The 26,041-nt window shown below is 45.4% G+C and overlaps 1 protein-coding gene across 1 annotated transcript; it reads right to left on the reverse strand.

Annotated features, from left to right (window-relative positions):
- Positions 1 to 686: 686 nt before the first annotated feature.
- On the reverse strand, positions 687 to 22,682 carry TNFSF15 (TNF superfamily member 15). The gene is made up of 4 exons (XM_040237577.1): positions 22,360 to 22,682; positions 7,429 to 7,471; positions 6,477 to 6,524; positions 687 to 2,919 (listed from the first exon to the last, which is right to left on the reverse strand). Exons 1-4 carry the CDS (start codon positions 22,582 to 22,584, stop codon positions 2,465 to 2,467), a joined length of 771 nt encoding a protein of 256 aa, XP_040093511.1. The 5' UTR covers positions 22,585 to 22,682; the 3' UTR covers positions 687 to 2,464.
- Positions 22,683 to 26,041: the final 3,359 nt, after the last annotated feature.

Raw genomic sequence — 26,041 nt, forward strand, 5'->3', positions numbered from 1 at the left:
GAAGTTAACATTTCATTTCAGCAATGAAAACTTGAGCAAAATACAATCTTCAATAATCAAGAGCAAAACATATATGTGGTGGGGATTTTTCCAAAGCCTTAAGTCTTTTAGGAGAGTAGGAAACTCCTGTATTTCAGATAAACTTCCAAATTCACCAGATTCCCTATGGAACAGAGGGAAGATTTGAAGGCCCTTGGTAAGAGGTTCTTCTCAGAGGAGGAGAAAGTGAGCAGGCCACCCTGGGCACCTCTATGAAAATCCTTTTCCACATCCCAAGTTGCTTGGTGCTCACATGCAGATGCAGACAGAGCATTTTATTTCCTTAACAGAATGTTAGTTCTGATCTAGAGCCAGGCTGGAGTCATTGATAAAAACATTCCTGAATTGCAAATAACTATTGTTCTAGGAGCTGGAGGAGGGAACATTCTCTCATCAAGCGGGTTTTGTAGTTACTGAGAAACCTTTCCTTTCTGCTTTAAGTAAAGGGTAATTCCTCTGACCGACATGCTCTTTCCCCAGGCCATCTGCTGCCCGCCCACCTCCTTTCAGGGCTCAAGCTTCACTTCCCTTGTAAAGAAACTTTTGAACCAGGTGGAAGGGACCACGCCCTGCTCTTTGCTCATGCTGAGCCCTTTGCTGACTGGAGAAACTGAGGGCTTCAGAGCCTTAACCTCCCAACTAAGAAATTAGAAATTAATTTTTATTTACTTATGTATAGCTCAACAAGCGTTGGTCAAGTACTGCTCCACTAGTCATCGTGTTCAGGAAGCCCATCATACACGTCTCTGCCTCTGCGGTAACAAGTAAGAGTGAAGTGAAGTGAAAGCTGCTCAGTCGTGTCTGACTCTCTGTGACCCTGTGGAATAGTCCGTGGAATTCTCCAGGCCAGAACACTGGACTGAGTAGCCGTTCCCTTCTCCAAGGGATCTTCCCAACCCAGGGATCGAACCCAGGTCTCCTGCATTGCAGGTGGATTCTTTATCAGCTTAGCCACCAGGGAGGCCCAAGTAAGAGTGATGTCATTGCCAGCTTTACCTGCAGACCCATCTGTGAGGTCTCTCACAATCGGGGATCCCTGTAACAAAGGCCACGGTGCTGGAGACCACTCCCCAAGTCACACTGACTACTCGCGGGCTTCACAGAATGCCCAAAGCTAACGTGTTTCATCCCCGTGAGCTCATTTGATCCCGGGAAACAAATTGACAGATTCCTCCTTTACAGACAAATCAAGAGAGGTTAAGAGAACAAGAATGTCCCTCCAGCCTTTGACATATGGGTGCAGGAAAATCATTCAGATTTGAGGATCATAGAGGATATGAATTCATAGAAGCACAGGAAGGACCTCAGTGTTCTGCCTCTTCTTCAGGAAAGACGCCTTGGCTGGGCTGATGAGCCAATTCCACATTTAAATCCCTTTGAATATTTTCAAAGTACCCATATAACACTCTGCATATAAAGTGAGTCAAACCTCAAAGCACATCTCAGTTAACATCTCCAGATTTGGTGATTGGCATGTTCCCCCCAGGGAATAAGTCCATCGTCTCTTGGGATCAATCAGCTTTGTTATATGGTTGGTCTGTTTGCTAGAACTCTTGTCTTCAAGGTTCCTGAATGGCCGAATCAGCTGGTTGTCTTACATAGTGAGGCGAGCTCCAGAAATCTTATGTTTAACAGTATCCGGTGATATTTGTTAGGAGTTGGAATTAGACCTTGAAATACGTTGAGTGGTATTTGACCAGGAGCCAGGTATTCATATACATTTGGGTAGAGTCTGTCTTGTTCTTCATAGCGTGTTTTGGTTTAGCACACACATAAAAGGTATTCAAGAACACTGTGCTGAATAGGTGCTGTTGTATTTTTAATATGCATGTTGAACTCACAGTTGCTTGTTTTGATGCATGTATACATAATAAAGAGAAAGGTAGTTTTTCTCATTTGGCACAGATGGCATGAAAATGAATTCATTTTCTTGAAGAACATTTATAAGAAATATCAGTTCTTTTTTTCATTTTTTTTTTTTCGGTAAGGCATTATTTGGGGGAACTGATGAAGGATTTTGCCTCTGAAGTGTTTGGAATATTTCTGGGGCTTTGAATTTTGTTTTTAAGTTTCCTGAACTGAAGCAAATGCTGCATAATAAAATTGAACAGTACCTAGGCCCTCTTCTTGACAAATGCATAGGAGCCAGGCATGGCAATGTTCCATTCATTTGGCGATCAGTGTTTTAATGTTTAGAAACTCACTGCTCTTCCAGGCAGCTCTGATAATAGGTCTGCTCTCCTCTGCCTTTTTCTGATTAGTATTCTCATCAGTCAGGTACATAAAGTATGAATTTCTGGCCCCTAAATTTCTTAACCGCTGTCTCTATCAATGCTCCAACAAAGCCTCCTGGTTATAATTACGAGTGAGGAAAATTAGGACCTAAGAAGCAGAGGACCTCCATACAATGACATCTGTCTTACCACTATAGCAAGAAGGCTCCGAAGAAGGTTTTATCTTCTTTTGTGTAATCTACCAAAGAGATATCACTGACATTCACCATCAGCTTGTCCCCTTCATTCAAGGAGAACATGGCCCCTAGGTAGATGGGCTGGAACCAGTTGCTGCCTATTTCACACACTGACTTGGTCCCCATCAGAAGCTGGGTTGGTTCGGGGTAGCTGTCTGTTACCTTGGTGATGACCACGATGATGGAGTCTGGCTTGTTTGGTTGCCTCCCTTGGCTGATTTCACCACACTCAGATGTGGTCCCTCGGAAGGTCACCTGGGAGTAAACAAAGTAGTCTCCTGACTCTGGGATCACCAGGAATTTGTTGGTGTAATTCATCCGGTTCTTGGTGAAGGCCAAGCCAAGTTCATGTTCCCAGTGTAGAGCTGGGAACTGATTTTTCAAGGGCTGCATGGGAGTCTGTCTCACAACTGCAAAGACAAGAGGATGGTTTCATTGCTTGTGTCAGAACCTAAGGAATTTCCTAAGAAGAATCTTACATCATTTTCAAAGAGTAAAGAGATTGGATAAAACCAATGCTAACAGTCTCCTTGAGAAGGAATGAGTAGAGGATGTGTGAACGGACATACACTTCTGTTCAGAGAGTAGCATCTTAGGCAGGTGACCTCAAGCAAATCATTTTGCCTCTCTGGACTTGAATTTTCTTGTTTGATAAATTTGAATTTTTTCTGAGCCCTCTGATCTTGGAAACCAAAGAAGGTTAAAAAAAATCTCCTACTCTCCTTTCTCCAGGCACCTGAAATTCTGTCCACCTTCAACCTGATCCTCAACCTGAGCCAGCCTCCTGAAAATATGCTGGCCTCAGGATAAAGTATTCACTGAGCTGATCAAGCCAAACTTCCATCCCACTTCCGCATACATGGTTCTTTTTAGCTGTATGTACTCCCTTCTATAAAAGGAAAACCCTTCAGCCTATCTCTTGAGAAACTTGCAGACTTTATGGTCCGAGGTCCTTCCGTTTGCAAGTCTCTTCCCTCTCTGACCTCCCCACTTTGCAATAATCCTTTTGCATAAAGTATTTATTAAAGAGGATTTGGGTTTTTTTATGTACTTTTCCTTAAAAAACACCAAAAAAAGAACATTAAAAAAATGAAAATGAAAAGGAGATAATACCAGTAGAAAGAATTAAGAGATAATGTATGTTAGGAGCATCCTCTAAACTACATTCACTTTTACTAGCCTTTTGGTTTCAGAAATGCTCAGCTACTGAGAGAGATGTCAGAGAGAGTCATGTACCCTATCACTCCCTTCCAATGCCTATTCCAAAGCCACGTGAAACATAGGCAGTAATTAATAAAAAATTAGCATGCAGAACACCAGAGATCCAAAAGATTTTGCAATGCTTCTCCCACATCAAAAGGGCCAAAATATAAGCCAAAATACCACAGACTTGAGGAGTGAAAGAGACCAGGACTCTGGGCCCCCGAGGCCCTGTTCTAATCCTGACTCTATAACATGGAGGCTCTTCTGTCTGAAACTCAGCCTCCTGTCTGTGACCTGGAGACAGAGCTCTCTCATAGTCTTGTTCTAAAGAGCAGACGAATGGAAGAGATGTGGATATTTTTATCGTGATGGCTGGATACAGTGTTACTTCTGTATATATTTATGCTCTTTCCCCAAATAAGCTAACTTCTTTCATTTTGACATTAAGAAATAAACCTTTTTCATTTTATATATACTTTATTATGTGTTTATGTTTGCATTATTTAAAATGGTGGCTCAGACAGTAAAGTATCTGCCTGCAATTTAGAAGACCTGGGTTTGATCCCTGGGTTGAGAAGATGCCCTGGAGAAGGGAATGGCTACCCACTACAGCTTTCTTGCCTCGAGATCCTATGGACAGAGGAGCCTGGCGGGCTACAGTCCATGGGCTTGCAAGTTGGGCACAGCTGAGCGACTAACATTTTCATTTTCACATACATTATATAGAACATATGAATGAACGCTTTTTATGAGGCTTTGTCGATAGCAGAAAAAAAATGAATAGAATCGAACCATTGATTCAAACCATTGATTGCAAATAAGATAACCCGCAATAAAACTGGTGCTTTTCAGAAAAAATAAAAACACATTTTAATTTCCTACAACTGCTTTTGAAATTCATAGCAATAACCATTATGTACTGTTGGCCACAGTTTGTGGATAGGTTATGTTTAAAGAAGTGTTCAGCAAACTTCTCACTTGTTAAGTGACCAAAACCTGGTTCCCGGATTTTCTAAAGTGTCTTTCCCATTGCTGACTACATTGTGACTTCTTTTGCGATTACGACACATGTTTAGAATGTGTGTGTTCTTTCCTGATCCCTGCACTGAGTGGGCCCTGGCAGCTCTGTTGTTTCTCTGCAAAATCTGTAAAAGCCATTTTTACCAGTCACCTCTGATAGTCTCTACTCCTTCTTTGTGGGTGATGCAATAGATTTAAAAAAGTCATTTCCTGGAACATCCCTAGCAGTCCAGTGGTTAAGACACCACGTTTCCACTTCAGGGGACATGGGTTCCATTCCTGGTCAGTGAATTAAGATCCCGTATGCCAAGTGCAGTCAAAAATTAGAAAAAAAAAACAAACTTAATTTCAGATGATTAGAAGCAAAAGCATATATTTTCTAGACAGAGTCAGTTCTGTTAAATTGGTATGCAATTAGCTAGGTCCACACAGCAGCGAGCAGGACTTTGAGGAGCGAGTATGTTGCAGTGGAAATAGTTGGAGTCGGTCTCAAATCTCAAGTCTTCCTCGTCCTGTGACTTGGGAAAGTGAATTTAGTTGTCTGAGCCTCCATTTCCCCATCTTATTGGGCTGATATGCAGCTTGAAAGAGATCGTGAATGTAAAATGTCTACCATAGTGTTTAGTTTTTGAAAGTGTTAGTCGCTCAGTTGTGTCTGACTCTTTGAGACCCCATGGACTGTAGCTCGCCCGGCTCCTCTGTTCATGGAATTCTGCACGCAAGAATATTAGAGTGGGTTGCCATTCACTTCTCCAGGGAATCTTCCTGACCCAGGGATCGAACCCGGGTCTCCTGCATTGCAGGCAGATTTGTTACCACCTGAGCCACTAGGGAAAACAGCAGTGCTTGAGACATATTAAAAGCTCAGTAAACCTGGGATAGATTCCTGTTCCAATTTCCGTTCCCCCCATTCAATAGGAAAAGGAGTGGCATCTCCATACTTGGTTTCTAGGATTTTCCTGCCAAGCCTGTTCAGTATCTCCCATTTTCATAGGTAAGTGGTGAGTGATAGCAACTGACATCTCCCTGGCCCTCATCCTCACTTAGGACTCACCACAGTTCCCACTTGGTCAAACATTAAGGCAAATGTGGGCCACAGGGATATCCCTTTGTGGGTTGCAGACCTTGTTATAGGTCAGAAGAATATGCTTCTTTTAATGCTCTAGTATTTCAGCGGGTTTTTAATATATCCTTCTGCACTGTCTTGCTTTCGTCTCTGGAGTCTTAGAAGTATGTGTGACTCCAGACACAAGGTGTCAGTAATGTCAACACTAAACTTGGGAAGCGGACTAACTGGTGATGCTAAGAGACTGCTCTTAATCTTTTCACAAGTGAAAATTCTTTAGAAATACCTAGCTGAATGTAAATGTCCAATAACTTCATCTTGAATAGAGCACAGATGGACTCAATAAATTGGCAACTCAGGGGAGCATTCATCTTTGACTAGATTTATAATTATATGACTCTCTGAATCTGAGGAAAGTCATTTCTGAATGACCAAGTGTGAGAATGAAGGGGGAAATGATAGAGAAGGAGGAGAGCTGATAGAATCTGAAAGAAAATGCCCAAGAAACAAAGGGGCTTTGGACCCTTCAAGGGAGGAAGAAATCTGAAAACCCTTGACTGAATCTTGTTACCAAGGGGTGTGGTTTCAGTTTGAAAGCTACACACTTGAGTTTTGGCAAACACTGAAGGAAACCTCAGGTCCATGGCCCATAGCCTCTTCCCACTCAGAAGACATCACCTGTCAGATGTGCCCTTGGCTTCTCCCTGTCAGTCCCAGGAGGAGCATCTGTAAGGAGAGGAGAAAAATGCTTGTATGAGTGGGAGGGTGACTGCAGTGAAGACGGCATCTGGGGAGCTGCATGGTGCCTGCCACCGGAGAGAAGCATTCTTCTCCTCCAGCTTGGTTCAGGGTTCCCTCCACCCAGGGGCAGGGCAGCCTCAGAAGAAATAATCTTGAACACAGGTGAATCTTGACCCCATGACTTTGACCAAGTTATCCACCCTGAAACTCTGTTTTCTCATATCTAAGATGGGCACATCAATTCCTACCACGGATGATGAGTGCTCAACATGACTCCTGGCACATGGTTGGTGTTCAGCAGAGCTCCTCTTGCCTTTCCTTTGCTTCTGTCTGTTCTGTGGGAGCTGATTGGCCTTCTTCATACAGTCCTTTCAACTGTATTCTCTGAGCCATCTGAATGCGCTAACAGAACTAGCTGGGAACTGCCCTGTAGCTACGTGACCTTGGCAAATCCTCTTCCCTCTCTGGACCTCTGTTTCCCTGTCAGTTCTCAGAGATGATTATACTGGATAACTGTGTTCTAACTGTAGTAATAAAGATGATGTTATTGATGATAAAAAGAAAAATTACTGCATACATTTGATGTGCTAGGTATTGCAAAAATACCTTTCTAGGAGTTAACTTAATCCACACTAACCTTGGGAGGTTGGTACTATTATCACCATTTTTATAGGTGAGTAAACTAAGACTGAGGAAGGTGAAATTATTTGTTTCAAGACTGTCAACTCCACAGGCCATACACTTGGCCATGGCACCATTCTGCCTTCCTAGTGACTGAGGAGGAGCCTCACTTTTCCTCTGAGTCTGCATCTGAACTTCCCACATACCAGAACTGCAAGAAACGTTCTTGCACCCCACAAGAAATGGCATAAAATATGAACACACTTACAAGCTCGCTGATGCGAAGGTCCAATCTCCTGTTCTTTTGGAGTCTGTTGGGAAAGAAAGACATGGTTCAGGTCATCTGTGGTCCTTTTGACCCACTGCCCATATCATGAGCACAGTTAAGATGCTGCTGCTACCCAGCCTTGGTCCTCAGAGATGAGGGAGATGGGCATGGGAATATTGGGTTGATGGAAGTCTTGCACCCAAGCGCTCTCCTTTCCTCTTCCAGCACCCCAATGACCTTTCTCTCTCCTAGGCTTGTCTCTGAAGCTCAGCTTTAAAATTTTGTCCTGAGAGCTTTTCCTGCTCCATTCTAGGGCGCTCTGACATCTTATCGTTGCTTCTGTTATTTGAACAAATAGCCACAGTTGCTTTATTTTCTTTTCTTCAGCACAATTTAAAAATTGGAACTGTTGCAAAAAATGAGACTGAAAAAGAAATGACTATACTCTCATCATCATCCTCCATAATTCTGCCTTATTGCTTTGTAATATCTGAAGACTTTTCCATTCTTGCAACCCTAGTTTGTGAGCCATTTCAGATACCAAAGGGTAGTTAAAGAGTAACTGCTTTGGGGGGTAGACAGACTGGATTTGAATCCTGGTTCTACCATTTATTAACAGTATAATCTTGAGCAAGATACTTCCACTCCGAGCTTTGGCATTTTCATTTGAAAAATGGGAATAATAACATCCCCAGCAACAGATAACCCATGGGTCAGAGATGAAGAAAATGTATGAGTCAGTGTGGAGAAGGCCTAGGAAATGAAGAACCACCACTCATAAGACCTGCATACGAACTCAGGAGCAAAACTAAGTTCTTAGTTTAGGAATAAGATCACTGTCTTACATTATCCAATGTTCTCTTCTCTGCTACAATTTTGACTCAACTCAGGGTCTTCTCATTTGGTTCTTGTAGCTACATAATCCACGTGACCACTGATCATTGTGTCACCATGAACACTTGGTTAATTTTACATTTTAAAATTCATGTGTGTATGTGTGTGTGTGCTTGTGAATGAGAAACCGTGTGAGTAAGAGAGAAGACAGTTTTATCAGTGGGAGAGGGTGTAAGTCAATGTGTTTTTGCATCTGTGTGTCTACACGTTGTGTGTGTGGATTCTCTGCACATGCACATGTGGTCTTAGGGATGTAACTGGGTTGTTGGTGGGTCTAGGTCGGAGCAGTTCTGTGATAACAGTGATCTTGTTAGAGCCCAGGCCGCCAGGCTTGTGTGACTCCCAAGACACGTTGCCTGACGTCTACGAGAAGCCCCGCACCCGAATTGCCTGATGACTCTCTCCCCTCCCAGCGCCCTTTTCTCCACTTCCTAGTTGTGTGTTGTGCACTTCCTAGTTGTGTGTTGTGTTGATGGTGCCACTACTGCTTCTCATCAGTTACCAAGCCTGAAATTTGCTGGCTTCTTTCTTCTTACACAAACCCAAGTATTATTTTTATTTTGAAAATTTTGTCATTCATGCCTCTACTCCAGGTTTCAGCACACTGCTCTCCTCGATCCTTCCCACAGCCTCCTAACAGGTCTTCCTCCACCTGGTTCCTTCTCTTCTTGAACCCATCTCTTAAGCTGCCTTCAAAGGGCTTTTTCTAAAGCATCACTCTGAGACACAACTCTGTTTTTAAACCTTCAGTGCCCCCTCTAACCTTTCAGACACAGTGCTAAATGCTTGTGTTGGAATTGAAGTCCCAGCTCCCACCCCAGCCTTGTTATCCACTATTTATCCCTTTCCATGTTCTCTTTGGCTTCCCTGGTAGCTCAGCGGTCAAGAATCCGCCAGCAGTGCAGGCGACACTTGAGACACAGGTTTGATCCCTGCATCAGGAAGATCCCCTGCAAGAGGGCATGGAAACCCACTCCACTATTCTTGCCTGGGGAATCTCATGGGCAGAGGAGCCTGCTGGGCTACAGTCCCCGGGTTCACAAAGAGTCGGACACGACTGGGCGACTGAGCAAGAGAAGCAGTAGGTTCTCTCTACTCCAGGCATGAGAGGCAACTAAGTGAATGACTCAAGAGACCCGACAAAGGCCGTAAATGCAGCCTTATTTATTGCCTGAGGAGCGGCACGGTGCTGTGCTAAGCCCTTCATGTGCGTTACCTCCTTCATCCTGGCAGTGAGTCTCTGCAGTGGATGCGCTTTATATCCTCATATTGAAAATTAGGCCTAGGGACACTAAGAAACTTGCCCAGGGTCTTATACCTGGAAAGCGGAGGAGCAGGGCTTTAGCCCAGGCCAACTGACTCCAGAATGCTTAGTCCTCAGCCATTATTCCTTCTAACTTCTGGGCAAGTTCCTTATCTGCTGAGGTGCCTGGATAAGTGCCAGAGGTTCCATGCACTGTGGCAGTGAGGGAGACTCTGAGTCCAGAAAACAGGAACGTGGCCCAGAAGTGGGGGAATCAGGGGGAATTACCCTTGAACTGAGTCTTACAGGTATTAGCCATGTAATAAAGATAATGACCATTTTGGACAAGGCCGGAAGCTTGTGCAAGAGTGAAGAGGCTCAACAGAGCATGGGAGCAGTTGGGAAACTGGGGTTTCTGCTGCCAAATGAACACATTATATGCTTTTAGCATAGCGCCAGGAGCACAATCGTCTTTGAACACTTAAACCCAATCAACATGATGACTTATCCAGCATGAAGAACTTAGATGAGCTTGATAGGGAAGCAGCCTAGAAATGAGCTTACTCTGTAGCCTGTTTCCTTACTTGTTATTGACACAGCTGATGAAGGACTTGATCCTTTGGCAAGGTAGGAAACTGAAGGTGAGTTTTCAGAGAGAACTGGGTAGCCTGGTTGCATCCCCTGGTGTAGGAAACGGTACCTTCCCCGGTTGGCCTTCTACTTCATTTAGTTCTTCACTGAGAGATCTTTGTGAACATCTTGCTTATTTTTGTCTAAGCAGACTTTCAGCTAAGAGTCTGGAGCATCTCTCATGGCTCAGAGTCCTGTTGTCTTTAGCAAGAATTTGGGAGTGAACACATTTCCCTATTTGCTCTGCTGGATTTCTGTAACTTGGGCACACATTTTATTTTCATGTATGGATGGATGGATGTTTGTGGGTTTGAAGTGGCCCACCCAGCATGCTACCAAACATCTGGAGGCTGTGATAGTGCCTGCCAGTTGGCAGGTTTGAAGAACAAAACATTCCAAGAGTCTCCAAGAAGAGGGTCATCTGGGACTCTCTTTCCATGAACAGCATCTAAAGCCTTCCATTGCTATGTCTCTCTCTTTCTTTAAAAAATGATTTATCTATTTCTATTTTTGGTTGTACTGAGTCTTCGTTGCTGCACGCAGGCTTTCTCTAGTTGTGGCAAGCGGGGGCTTCTCTGTGTTGTGGTGCATGGCCTTCTCATTGCGGTGGCTTCTCTTGCTGAGGAGCACAGGCTCTAGGGCACGCCGGCTCAGTCGTTGCAACTCATGGACTCTAGAGCGCATGCTCAGTGGTTGTGGCCCATGGACCTGGTTGCTCCATGACATGTGGAGTCTTCCTGCATCAGGGATTGAACTCGTGTCCCTGGCATTGGCAGGAGGATTCTTATGCACAGTAACACCAGGAAAGTCCACTTTTTCTCTTAATAATCACTCTATCATGGAAAGAAGATGACTGTGATGTGAAGCAGGAGTGAATACACAGGAGATTTGAGAGGATGAAACAGAAAGTTTTCGAGGCAAGGTTTATGCACGTGTCCTGGCTCAATGCCTGTTGCTCTCAAGGTGGTCGCTTAGAAAAAATGTCAGTAAGTGGCTTACTGTCTTCCAGCCCTGACTCCTGTTTATCACTTTTGGTTATTCTGGGGTACCAAGGAGATGATGGCTCCTGAGAAGTGCTGGTTACTGCAACATTAGCTCACAAATCTGAATAGATACGGAATCCAAGAGCACCCCTGAGAAATATAATTCTCTTTCCCATATCTATTTCCCATTAAATGCCTTCTCAAATCATTGGCTGAGAACAACGATCCAAGTTTTATTTCCCCTTGAGAGCATTTATCCCTCCCTGAATTGTTGTTGCTTATTTGTGGGCTTATTGCTTCATCTCTCTAGCAAGACTTGGTCTGGCTTGCTCATCCCCACATTCCTAGCACCTCAGACAGTGCCTGGCTCTCCCACTGGGTTGTCCAATTGATGCCCATGCACCAGAATGACAGACAGAAGAGAGAGCAGAAATGGAGTAAGATTCAGTTTCAGTGACTTTAAAATTTTACAACTTGATGTATGGCAAAACCAATACAATATTGTAAAGTAATTAGCCTCCAATTAAAATAAATAAATTTATATATAAAAAAGGAAATCCAAAACTTTGCACGTATTCTGAACGCAAAGTTTTGAGATTTTGTTTAAATCTAAAAAAAAGAAAAAATGATTAGGTGGAAGTGGATAGCCATCGTCATTTAGTACAGAGGCCTCCAGAGGTTGTTTTCATCAGGCTCTGCTCTCTGCTTAGTCACAGCCCTAGAAATATTTGTTGAAAGTTGTGGAAGCTGGCCAGGATCAGAATCAGAAGATGCAAATGTGTCTACACACCAGTATATATGTTCATGGGAAAGTAGGATGCTTGCTACTTTGGTATTTATTAGCCCGAGCAAAGCAAACTCATGCTTTTTCCCCTTTAGTTCTTATAAAGTTAGTTAATAAAGGTAAAAGTGAAAAGTATTAGTTGCTCAGTCACTTGTGATTCTCTGGGAACCCATGGACCATAGCCCGCCAGGCTCCTCTGTCTATGGAATTTTCCAGGAAAGAATACTAGAGTGGGTTGCCGTTTCTTCCTCCAGGGGATCTTCCCAACCAGGGGATCTTCCCAACCCAGGGATCGATCCTGGGTCTCCTGCATTGCACGAAGATTCTTTACCATCTGAGTCACCAGGGAAGATATTTCTTATAGATCAGAGAATTTTCACTTGCATTTGATTTTTTTTTTTTGAGGGGGCGGTGCATGTAGATTCCATAGTGTGTGCATAACGTGTGCATGCTCAGTCAGGATCCACTCTTTACGATTCTGCAGACCGTAGCCTACCAGGCTCCTCTGTCCATGGGTTTTCCAGCCAAGAATACTGGAGTGGGTTGCCTTGCCCTCCTCCAGGGGATCTTCCCAACCTGCAGACTGAACCAGCGTCTCTTGTGTCTTAGCTGCATTGGCAGGCAGACTGTTTACCACTGCTCCATCTGGGAAACTGAGTAGTAAAGAACCTGCCTGCCAATGCAGCTAAGACACAAGAGACCCAGTTTGATCCCTGGGTTGGGAAGATCCCCTGGAGAAGGAAATGGTACCCCACTCCAGTGTTCTTGCCTGGAAAACCCCATGGACAGAGGAACCTGGCAAGCTGCAGTTCATAGGTTCACACAAAGTCGGACACGACTGAAGTGACTTAGCAGCAGCAGCAGCAACTCAAACTAACCATGACCTATTACTTCAGACATTTTGGAAATTCTGTAATACCTCCAACAAGGAAAAAGGAAGGATGGAGGGAAGGAGGAGACTGCAGTCTAGTTGAGGGCTCCTTGGTGCCAGGTACTATTAGTGCTTTTGTGCTGGCCTCATCTAGTACTCCAGTTGCTCTCAGGAGAGGTTATCACCTGTTTATCATCTTTATAAGTCAAAGGCAAAGAGGGCGAGGGATCTGAACCTTTAGACCAAGTACAGACTGGCACATGTCAGGAGCCCCATAAACATTAGCTGACTACATGATGGATGAGCCTGAAGTGATATGGTCTTTGAGATTCTCTCATTGGCATTTCCTCAAAATCCCTTGAGCATATTTTAACTAATGACCCACTTATCTTTTCTCCCATAGTCTGTACTCACTCCATAGTAAATTCATAAACAGGAAGAGACATCTATTTCTTACCATCATAAATACCACAATTGTAAAGACATAAATGCTTTATGACCCATAACATTCTCCCAGAACTTCTAGGAGAAATACACAGATGCTTGTTGCTTTGCCTTTTCCTTTTGTAATTTCCTGTTGGTACTTGCACAAGGATATACCCAACCCGGAAACGTTTGATGCCAAAGCCATTTCATTTCATCCACCTCCAAGGTACACTGGATGGAGCTTTACATGGAACACTCCAAGTGGTACAAGGCAAAGAATGTGGTGTTTGCAGCCCAACAAAAGGTGGAAATCTCAGCTGTATTATTTCCTGCCTGCAATCCGCCTGCAATGCAGGAGATGCCGGAGATGTGGGTTCAGTCCTTGAATCAGGAAGATTCCCCTGGAGGAGGAACTGGCAACCCATCCCAGTATTCTTGCCTGGAGAATCCCATGGACAGAGGAGCCTGATGGGCTACAGTCCGTAGGGTCGCAGAGAGTTGGTCGTGACTGAGCACGTACACGTGACAACCTTAATGAGACAGTCTCATCAATAAAAGCAAATGGATTCTTTCCTCCCAAGACTGTTGTGATGGCTAAGAAAGACCATGTGCACAGAGTAGAAAGCCGATTCATTTTCCTTTTTTGTTTGGGCTCAGTCAGTCTTTACGGTATGTGTTGTTGGTTCTGAAGGAGGAAACAGAACAGGCTCTGTCTTGAAAGCAGGACTCCATCTTGGGCCAGACTAATGGACTTTGAACTCTATGCCCAGTATCTATGGAAACAACATACCAACTGGAAAACCAGGCCCTCGGAAGGAAGAGTCCCAGGGCTCTCCATTGCCTAAAAGAATACCCTAATTATCTGTGCAACCAAATAGAATCATACATTCTATTATGCTTATTGGGATATGACCAGAAGCCTATTGATAATTGTCCGCTGTTAACTATCTGGAGACGGCAACAGCAACCCACTCCAGTACTCAGGCTTAAGGCATATGAATCATGGGTTAACTTTGATTGTATCTTTCTTTTTCCTTTGTTCAGACTAGTTTCAGGGAATTTGGGGAGGTGGGTTTGGGCACGTACACTTAGGGTATTTTCACAAAAACTGGTCGGGGTCCTTGGGTAAGAGGAGACTCTGCCTTGGGCCCGCCGGTGTAATGAACTGCACTCCACTATCTGCGTTGTCCTTCTGAGTGACTTTGTTTCCCAGCACGTGTGGCTACAACAGTTTCACGTACCTTCCCTTCATCTCCACCACTGCAGCGGTAAACAGAAGCCACCCTTGGGTCTCTTTATGCCTGGTGGCACATCTGGATCCTTTTGATGCTCTGGACGGCTCTCTCTTTCTCCCAACAGGAGAGGCCTCCTTAGCCCACAGTTTGCTTCTAGACTCCTGCCCTTGCAGAGTCTACAGGAGTTGAAGGATTAGGATACAGCCTCACCCATTCAAACCCCATGCTTGTTGCTGCTTTCAGCTGCGGGGTATCGTTAAGGACACCAGGCTGGGGGGTGACCTCTGAGAGCCACGGTGCTGCTGCCGCAGGGCTGCCTGTGCTCTCTTAGAAGAGGACGCTGGCCTTGAGTGATGTGTGTTTATTTTAAAGAGGGAATGGATGGATCATGGAGTCAGTAGCCAGGAGTTGCAGCGGAAGTGTGCAATTCACATACCAGCTCAGTTGCCCTCCCATGCTGTCATTTCTGCAGCGCACCCTCACCTCCTCTGGATTCTCTGCACTTTGCCTCTGGTTTGACCTTGGGAATGGGCTGGGCTTCTCCTCCAGTTGTGCCCAGACTCCCTGAGGCTACAGCAGAGGCAGTCACTGAGTGCTCAGGGTTTTGCAGTTTACAAAAAGCACTTCTCTCAACTATGTTTCCTCTAGACAAGCAAAGGGGCTTAATCCTTTCATCCAACAGAGGGAACAGCTTCAGTGAAATAAAACACTTAAAGGCCTCAGCAGAGAAATGATGTCTGTGGAGCATCTACCATATGGCAATAGCTTTCTGGACATCGTGCAGAATGCTCAACGCAATGCTAGGAAGAAAATGTGTTACTCTCTCTGTGTTATAGATGGGGAGTTTAAGGCTTAGGGAGGTCAGGTACTTTGTGCATTCTTCCATTCTTCTCTCCATCCAGGAAACACTTATGAGTGCCTTCTGTATGCTAGGGACTGCTAGGTGTCCCCAGAGGAGAAAGAGAAGTCGTATTTTTGAGCACTTATTATGTGAAAGGTATTTTCTAGGGTATCATTGTTAAATTCTCTCTGACTACCCCCAGAAAGTGAATAATTTGCTGGCTTTATACTCAAAGGCAGACAAGCATCACGGTTAAGAGCAACGAACATGCAGGGGGGTTCTGATCCCAATATTGCTCTCTGTGTGGTTTAGATTTTCTAAGCCTCAGATTCATCTTCCCTAAAACAGAGATAATAGCGGTACTTTCTTCATTGTGTGATTTCAAGGATTAACTGAGATGATGCACTAAACATCAACAGTAAACATTCATTGCACGTGTTACATGCTGGATCCCACATTAAGAACTTTATAGGCGTGACCTCATGTGCTTGTCTCAAAACTCTGAATATGAAAAAGCTTAGAATGGAGTCTGGTATATAATAAATTATAATGTGCTTAGTCGCTCAGTCATGTCCAACTCTTTGTGACCCCAAGGACTGTAGCCCACCAGGTACCTCTGTCCATGGGGATTCTCCAGACAAGAATACTGGAGTGGGTTGCCATGCCCTCCTCCATGGGATCTTCCCAGTCCAGGGACTGAACTCAGATCTCCCACATTGCAGGCGGGTTCTTTACCGTTGAGTCTCCAGGGAAGCCCATAACTTATAATAAGGTCATAGTTGTGGCCTGGAAGGGCCATGGCTTTCCCTGTAGTGTGTACCATGCTGAAGCCTGAGCTGGCATCACTGTTGGGTCCCGCTGATCTGGAGCAAAACCAGGACGTCTCAGGGGCCATGTGTAGGAGAAAGAGGGGTGCAGAGAACAAGAACCAGGAGCCTTGCAGGGATTTTCAGGAAGGGCTGGAACTGAGATTGGAGGGACTGAGGAGAGGTGAGGAGAGTGCATGCAGATGATTCTAGAAGTAGGACCTGGAGGAAAGGACCGAAACTGACGATGGTACAGCCCTGGGAAGCCATGCCTCCCGTGGCATTCCTGACTCTTCATCACACAGTGCTGAGGGCGCGACCTGCGGATCTGTGCTGAGTTCGGGCTGAGCCAGTGCGGTGCATTCAGCTATGCCTGGAGCACAGGCTCTGTGCTGGAGGGAAGATGAAGGCCTAGGCTCCGGGTACCTGTGGGCCAGAGTCGGGGACGTAGACTGCCACTAAAGGCCAAAAGAACGCCCAGGCCGTGTTCAACAGCAGCGGGAGAAGATGGATTGGAGTGTGGGTGAAGCGGGCAAGACCAGCGTGGAGAAGGAGGTATGGAGACAGCTCACAAATATCAAAAGAGACCAAGAAAAGCCTTCCAGTGCCAGAACCTGCTCTCTGGACTGCTGATGGCAGATTCCAGGAAGGCTGCTGAAATCGTCCTCTTGTGACGTAATTTCAATGAGCAGGGAAATTCCCGGGGCCTAGCTGCTACAACTGCTAATACTCCACACCCTGCCAGATACTTTAAGTGTTTTATTTCTAATTATCCCTATTTCATACATTAAAAAGCTGAGGCCCAGGAAGATTAGGTAACATGGCTAAGAAGTGGCTAAGCCAGAATTCAAATTGGGTTTGAATTTTTGACTCATGGTTTTTCCACAATGCAAATCTATCTAGCATGCTTCAAGAGTCTCAAATGCTTCACTGTGTCTATCTTTCTTTTTTTCTCCTGTATAGGTAACAAATATATTTTGTCCAAAATGTTATGGGTTCAAAAATATCTCCCTATTTCCTTTGTTACCCAGCCACCCAGTTTTCCCACTTGGATACTAACAGAGTTATCAGTCTATTTGATCATCTTCCTTGAGATAGTCTAAGCATTTATAGACACATTCATATATATTAATATACATTGTTTTTTCAGAAAATGAAGTATTTCACATTGTATATGCTGTTATGTACTTTGGTTTTTTTCACCTAACATACATCTTCAAGAAATTCCCACCCTTTCATACAGAGATGCTTCATTTTAGTTTCCCATTGCATGAAAGGACCATGATATATTTAATTGATGCTGTATTTATGATCACTTCATCTAAAGGCAATTAGCCCAACCTTCTCAAATCTCATTTTTATTTCTTCTCTTCAACTTACTGGATAATATGTCACATTGAATCTTTCCTAACACATTTCCTGAAGTATTAAAGTATTTTAATATTTAAAGTATTTTCTTTTTTTAACAGTATTGGTGACCATTTTTGTTGCTTCTAAGAAAAACCTGGAAGACTACTCACAAGTTGCTGTTGCTTTTCCAAAGTCTAGTCTAGGGACCCAGCAAGAAAGGAAGTGGTCCTGTTTTCTGGTAGTGAGGCCAAGCAAACACAGACATAGGATCTAATTCTAGGCCTGCCCCTAACCTGCTCTGTGACCCTGGACTTTTCCTTCCCTTCTCTGATTCTTGGTTTCCTGAGCTGTAAAAGGAGAACATTCGACTAGATCAAGGGTCAGCAAACACTTCCTGGAAAGGGCCACATAGTAAATATTAACTCTGCAGACCACAGGGCCTGTCGCAAATACTTAACTCTGCTGTTTATATGAAAACGTCCGGTGTGTAATGTGTCCAGTGTGAACGTGTTCATTGTGTAAGTGCATGGGTGTGGCTGTGTTTCCACCAAACACAGTGGGTGAGATCTGGCCCATGGGTCATAGCTGTTGACCCTTGGACTAAGGGCATTTCCATCTTTTAATTTCTATAAATCTCTCTTCTACTAAGGGGAAGGAAGGGACAAACACCCAACAGTGCCTAGATTGCCAAGTACTTTCAAGGGGCTTTATGGATTTTCCTTAGAATCCTCAGGGCTCTTCTGTGGGGTGGGTAACGATGGGAAAACGGAATCTTGGGGAGCTTCTGCGCATTGCTCACTCTCTTCCTTTCAAGCCCCTTTGAGCCTCCTCTTCTCAAGCCTCAGCTCTCTTCTGAGGTAGATTAGAAAAGATCCTTAGGGATGCTGGCCTCCTATGGTTGTTCCATGGGTGGAATGAGGTCTCTCAGTGCAGCCCTCACAGGGGGAAGAGGCCAGGTGAGGACCTGGAGCACAAGATGACCTGGAGCGCAAGAGCACTGGGGCCGTGACAGGACCTCGGGGAGACAGAGGGGCTGAGGAGCCAGACACAGGAAAGAGGGTGAGGGGTGAAAGCTGAGCCACTGCGGTGGGGCCAGGACACAGTGCAGAGAAGAGGCTCCTGAGAATCACTGTGGCTCCCATGGGGAGACTCAGGGTCAGGCTCCTCTTTACAGGATCTCTCATTTTGAAGAGTTCTCCTATTACCTATGCTCCTCAACTCCCCAGTACATGAGGGTGATCCCCTCTTTCATCCATGCAAAGGGGCACATGGAAAGTGCTTTTGTTGGCTGAAAGCTTGATTGTGGATGGGGTGGTGGAGGAGGGGAGGTAACAAAGAAACCAAGGCACCTTGGATTTGTCAACTCTGAGGCTTTGCTCCATCCCCCTAGTCTGCGACTTGGGTGCTCCAATGATGCTCTCGCTCCAAGTTCCCCGTCTGCCAAATGCCTCTGTTCCCCCTCTTGCTGCCTCTCTAGGTTGGGATGAACATCCAGTGGGATCATGTTTGTGAACTCTCCCTACACGTGTGAGATGGGAGCTCATAGCATATTGTCATTATTGTGTTTAACGTCTTATCATCAGTTTATCCTCTGCTGCTCAGCCAGCTCTTCAGGCCTGTGAATGTATTTGAAGGTCTGGGTGACCCTCCTCTCTTAATTTTTCTTGTGTTAGCATTGATTTGCCTGGGCCTGAAAAATCATTCCTTAAACAAGCTCAGATTCCATGGATCTCATTGAAGGCTGTTGGCAGAAGATGGTGGTTGTGGGGCTGGGTGGGGGTGGTAAAGAGGAGGAGGAGGAGTGGACAGGGACACAGAAGGGAAGCCCGTGGAGAGGAGGGTGGGGAAGGTGGTGATTTGCCCCTAGGTGTATCTGGGGCAGTCCCCTCAGGCAGATCACAACGGGGCTTTGTATCTGTAGGGCTTGTGGAATGATTCAGGCTCTGAGAGAGACAGATCTGGGTTTGAGATGTGGCTCTAGGTCTTAATAACTGTGGCATCTAGGTCATAAGGACAAGTGCAAATGAAAAATAAGAAGCTTTGTTCCCCCTGTTCAAAATAAGGGAAATTTCTTTCCCTTCCTCTTTCCTCGAGCATTTATGTTAGAAAACTCATAAGTGCTTTCTCTCTGCTTTGAAATGTATAGAAACTCTTTCAAAGACCACATAGGTCTCTTCTCGCCACCCCCTCCCTGGACCTGGGAGCATCTCTCTGAAATGTGAACATCAGGAAAGATAATGCCCCCACCTCCCAGTTACAGTACAAAGGTAGGTACCTAATTTAGGTGGGTACCTTGCTCCGAGTTGCAAAACTACCTTCTGTCATAGAGAAATTAGAAGTTGACTTTTCCTCTAGAGAAAACCAATCAGCGACCACAGCTGTCACTCCAATTACAGGAAGTTTGGATGGACTCTGCGTGACAGCCGGTGCTGGCAAGTCCTCTGAACATGTTCCTGCGGCTCTCCCCATGTTTCCAGCATGTAAACTGCACCTGCACGTGCTTTATTAGTGCCGTCAGAACACAGGTATTAGAATCCTTTCTGGCAGAAAGAGAAACAGGCAAACACACACACACAGAAGCCTCATGCTTATGCACACAACTGGAAGCTACTGAGCCGGGCTTCAAAGTCAGGCGGCTAAGAACCTTGACATTTCATTGCGATGTCTACCCAAGCTGTCCTGGTAAACTGATTTTCCTTCTTGAATCCCACTGTCTTCCATCCCCTCTGAGCTGGTTATTATCTGCTAGCCTCTCTGGGTCCACTTTCTGTCCTGTGCCTGGCGAGTCTGCACTCCTGGCAGGCTGCCCTCCTGGCAGGCTGCCTGCCTGGCTCTTTTGAACCCAGCTTCCAGCTGAGTTCTGTCCAATGGGATGAGAGGCTGGGACCAGACACTTTAGAGTTTCCCTTGCCCGCTTTCTGTTGCCTCCCTGCTGCCCCTCCAGGCAGGCCCTCTTCTACAAGTTAGGTCTCCTTGGGTTCTTTTAAAGCGCCTCCCTCTGTTTGCCTCTTCAGGTCAAGAGGCGGTGACCAGCTCTATACCGTTGATAGCACCAGGATGCTGCCAGCCCTGTGGTTCCCATTAATCCGTCTTAGCAAATTGACTTTTCTTTGAACCCCTTTTAAATTCTTTAAACATTCTTATTTAAGTCTTTTCTTTGAACAGGGCTGGTGTTTCTTTTTAGGACTCCAGTTCCTGCATGCTCCCCAGCCTTAACCTCATTTCCCTTTCTCTTTCTTCTGACCAAGAATTTGTATAGCCTGACCAAACCACAGCTCCAAAAGTCCCCGCATGTCTACTCTCCAGGGAGATTGATTTAGCAATGACAGAACGGAATATTAACTTCTGCGTCTCTTGAGTGCCTGCAACAGGGCAGGCACGTGATTCCTCCACTCACAGAGCTTCCTGTCTAGTGCCAGCTTGCGGCTCGACTCTCTTCCTGACTGGGTACATCACTGCCCCCGTGGGACCACAGCATCCCGCCTGATGGACTTTTAGATCAACACCCCTTGGGCAGTCATTTGGGGGCAGAGACAGGGTTTTGCATCAGAACCAAGGAGAGCTCAGGGTAGAAAGCACTTAGTGCCTCATTCAAGAGCACCCGACTCTTTCTGGCTAAAGAGGGGCAGAGTCTAGAATGTTGACTGGACTCTACAGTTTGACTTTGTAGGAACCAGCCCCATGGTGGTCTAGGGGTCACAGCCCAGACCCCCAGGCCCTCCTGTTCTCCTGTAATTATGAGCAGCAATTCTGGTTGTCTGCCTGTTCTACATTTCCTGAGTGGTGGCATGTGGCCATGGATGCTGGTGTCCGAATCTCAGCCGGTGTCGTCTCAGGGTCCCAATCTCTGTGGCTCCTGACGGGTGGTGAGAGTTACGCTCACCACGACTGGTTCAGCATGTCTCTGCTTTCAAGTCACCAGCAGTGCTTAGAGAACAGGTTTCCAGTTAAACCAACTGAGGAACCTGTTTTCCTCTCTGGAATTTAATACTTTGGACTGAAGTTAAATAACTTATCACAGATTATGCAGGAGAGTTTTTTTTTTTTTTAAAGGGTATTGCTTGAATGACACATTCTTCAGGCTTTGAGGTTTTTTGAGTTCCTAGTCTGGAACTGTTTTCCCCCATCACCTGTCAGCACTCTCAAACCATTGCATCATTGCTTTCCTAGACCCAATGTTCTCTGACTAAGCTCCTTGACACCCCACCCCGACCAAGATCAGAGAGATAAATAATCAAGTAGGAGGTGCTCTTTGGAGCTTTGATAAAGAATATTTCCAAACCCAAGAAAGGGGGTTGATTAAATACAGTATAACACATACATATACAGCAATATAATACAACCATCTATGTCATCATGCTGCTGTGAATTTACTAACAATAAATAAAATCACAATATATTAGGAGATGCAAAAATAAACCCATCTTATTGAAAAATATGAAGTTATATACCCCAAAATGTTAATTGTAGTCACCTCCATGCATTATGGGTAATGATAATTATCTTTTTCCCTTTATCTGTATTTTCAATCTTTTTTCGACAACTATGTATTAGTTTCGCACTCCCCCCCCAATAATTTAGCTTTTTTTAAAGAGAAGGAATATCCCCAAATTATCAGTACATTATAAGTATCTAAATTTGTGGCTTGAAGTTCTTTCCAAAATAAACATCCAAAGGCACAATTCATACCCTGAAAATGTTGAGAGTAAAAACCAGTTTGGACTTCGCCACCCCTCACATTCTACCTCTCCTCTGCATGTGGAAGCAAGCACTGTGATGGATCCTGGAGCTCTGTCCAGAGCTGCAGTAGTGGCCAGGTGGCCTCCGGAGGTCTGCGGACCCCCAGGTCCCAGAGAAGTCTCACTTACCTGGAGCTCACAGGCCTCTCCTTGGGCCCGGAGCTGGCCGACGAGCAGGTAGGTGGTGAGTGCGGCCAGGATGGGGATTGACAGCAGGCAGCAGGTCAGAGGCCAGTGTGCACGGCTCCTCCTGGACGCCAGCCCAGCCCTGGCCTTGGGCCTGCAGCCACCATCCTCCGGCAGCATTTCCACACTGGCCGTTTCCCCGAAGCCCAGCGTCAGGCCCTCTGCCATGCTGCTGCTGATCCTAGAGTTGCCGCCAACTCCTTCTGGGCAGAGAGACCCTCCATTAAATAGAAGCCCAGCTCTCACAGTGGACGAATTAATCACTGCCTACTCCTCCCCTTGCCCGCCCTCCCCCCTCCCCCTTTCCACAACACACTTGGCCCCACCCCACCCCGCTAGGGAATGTACCGCCTACAACAGAAACCAAGTTTGGTTTAAGAAAAAAAAAAAAAAAGAGAAGGAGAAGAAGAAGAAAGCTTTCCCAAGCATATTTATATACAGTGTGCTCATGTGCTCCTTCCTTCATCTATAGAAGGAAGTCAGGAAAGTCCCTGGAGGAGGAGAAAAAGAATTCAAGTCAGCAGGTGGAGCCAATGAAAACTTACCTGCTCCCTGGACTGCTGGAGGCCTGCCCACGTGCCAATCTGGGAGTGTGCGTCTTCTGGAAGTGAAAGTGAGGATGGGGAGGTGTGCCCTGTGGCTTGAGGAGTGGCAGATGGAAATCATGTTTGCATCACCACTTTGCAAAGTGCTGCCAAGCCCTCTACTTTTTTAGGTCTCCTAGGAGCTTATTCCCATTGCACAGATGGGATGACTGATGTCCTGAAATGAAAAGGCTGCCCTAGGTCAGCCAGGGATTAAGACACAGGAGCTAGGAAGTCGATCTACTTCTTCCAAATCACGTTTTAAGCTTCTTTCACACAGTTGCTTATGAAAGGAAAGTGTATTTTTAGTTTGTGTTGACCAACCTGTGTTTGTCTGAGGCAAGAGGATGAGGTAATAAGAGGTGACTGTCTATACGGGGAGGACACCCTCTGATGAGTCCAAAGTTGACTGAGCCCAAGCTGGGCGTGCCTGGGGGCCATCACATGTAACAAAGGCTAGCACTGATTAAATGCTGGCTTTGTGCCAGTCACTCTTCTGAGTGAGTGAAATCTATCAATGAAATTATTCCGTCCTGAGATGACCTTTTGGTGTAGAAATGTTGCTCTTCCCACCTGACAGATAAGAAAAGAGTAGAGAATAAGGGATAGAAGCAGGCTTGGCACCGGGGCAGGCTGGTTCCAGACTCCTAACCATTACATTACACTGCACATCCACGGACACCCACACCCATTCTACCTAGACTGTCATCCCTTCCAGGTACAGATTGCAAAGGCTTCCTGGAGAAAGAGGTGGTGTTGGAACAAGACCCTGAAACTTAGGGAGGGTGATACTGGAGAAGAAGAGAGGGCCCTACAAAAAGACCGGTTACAGAAAGAGGAATACGTAAGCGTGTCCTGTGGCATATGGTGGAGACTAGTCTGACTCGTGCCTCCATTCAGCGACTACTTCTGCTTCTATCACAGCTGGAACCCTTCAGGCTACTTGGAAAAACCTTGCATGACCTGCCCACCGTCACCTCTCTTTAACGTCCAGCTTTTCTCTTGCTATTTTCCAAGCTGTGCTTCCCTCAAATGCACTGTGGACTAGCAGCCCTGTTGTATTTGCCGTTCCTCCACTGGGAAAGCTTCCACTTCTTTCCTTTCATATCCCTACACCTCTATTTTTTTTTTAACTTCAAGTAGAAACCTTCCCTGCACCTCACTGCCTCCAAGATGGGGTGAGATGCTCCTCTATATTCTTATAGCCTCCCATTCTTCCCATCATTGACTATTTCATACTAGACTGTGACTGTTTCATCATGCTCAGTAAAGTACCAAATCTAAGATGGCAGACATGTCCCTTCCTGTTGCTTCTAACGTAGTAACTGTCACACCATAGAATCTTAACCAACACCTGTTGAAATAAGCATCTAGCATATTCTCAAAGAATCCCAGCCAAGGGTGTGTTCCTTGGTTACCTATTCTTGGTTTAACAAATCTAATAAGAAACTTTTCCTTGAGATTAACCTAAATCTTTGCTATTGTAACTTTTAAACATGTAATCACACTTAGTATCAAATCATCTTGGAGGAGTTTATAAATGTGTACTTAACCTTGTAGTTCATTTTTAGACAGTTGGTGTGCTTGATCAAGCCGTGGTCTTAAAAGTGGTAAATGTATGGGTTCAAATGAAGAGGTATGTATTATCGTCTTCAATATAAGAAGGTCTTGAAAAAAGGTGAATAATGAAAACACTAGACAGGGTATCTGGAGACCTCAGTTTTAGTCTTGTGGTTGTGCGACCTTCAGAACTCCAGGACACTCTCCTCGTTCTGATGTATCTGATTATCTGCAAAATGTGGTAAATAAGCTTGTTATGGGCTTCCCGGGTGGCACTGGTGGCACGCTTGCCAGTGCAGGAGACGTAAGAGACACAGGTTCAATCCCTGGGTCAGGAAGACCCCTTGCAGGAGGAAATGGCAACTTCACTCCAGTACTCTTGCCTGGAGAATTCCATGGACAAAGGAGCTTGGTGGGCTATGTCCATGGGATCGCAATGGGATCGCAGAGTTGGACACGACTGAAGCGACTTAGAACGCAACACACAGCCTTGTTCTAATTCTGTTTAAAGTAAGGGTCAATGGATTCTGAATTTGTGCCTGGGGAACTTCCTGTGGGGCAAGGATAAGAGTGTTAGGGCATAGACCTATTAGACAACTATTTGAGATAATTGTAGAGGTACATTTACATAGAGCTGTAAGGGAAAAATGTGCTTCCCTGGTGCCTCAGTCTGTGAAGAATCTGCCTGCAATGCGGGAGACCTGGGCTGGGAAGATCCCCTGGAGGAGGGCATGGCAACCTTCTCCAGTATTCTTGCCTGGAGGGTCCTCAGGAACAGAGGAAAAAATACAGAGAGATTCTTTATACCCTTTACTCAGCTTTCCCCAAAGACAGCATCTTGCATAAGTATAATATAATACCATGGTCAGGAAGTTGACATCGGTATTTTGATTCTACCAGCTTTATATGCACGCTTTGTGTATATGTTTAGTCCTGTGATCTTTATCACATGTATCGATTCCCGGGACCATCACTACAGTCAAGATACAGAAAAATGTCTACCACAGAGATCCGGCGCGCTGCATTGTATAGTCACAGCTGCCGTCCTCCCCTCTTTCTCCCTTCAGTTCAGTTCAGTCCAGTCGCTCAGTCGTGTCTGACTCTTCATGACCCCATGAATTGCAGCGCGCCAGGCCTCCCTGTCCATCACCAACTCCTGGAGTTCACTCAGACTCACGTCCATCGAGTCAGGGATGCCATCCAGCCATCTCATCCTCTGCTGTCCCCTTCTCCTCCTGCCCCCAATCCCTCCCAGCATCAGAGTTTTTTCCAGTGACTCAACTCTTCGCATAAGGTGGCCAAAGTACTGGAGCTTCAGCTTTAGCATCATTCCTTCCAAAGAACACCCAGGACTGATCTCCTTTAGAATGGACTGGTTGGATCTCCTGACAGTCCAAGGGACTCTCAAGAGTCTTTCTCCCTTAACCCCTGACAATCACAGATTTTCTCTCCAACTTGGTAATTATGCTGTTTGCCAAACA

The sequence above is a fragment of the Oryx dammah genome, unplaced genomic scaffold (genome assembly GCF_014754425.2).
Source record: "Oryx dammah isolate SB20612 unplaced genomic scaffold, SCBI_Odam_1.1 HiC_scaffold_1, whole genome shotgun sequence".
NCBI lineage: Eukaryota > Metazoa > Chordata > Mammalia > Artiodactyla > Bovidae > Oryx > Oryx dammah.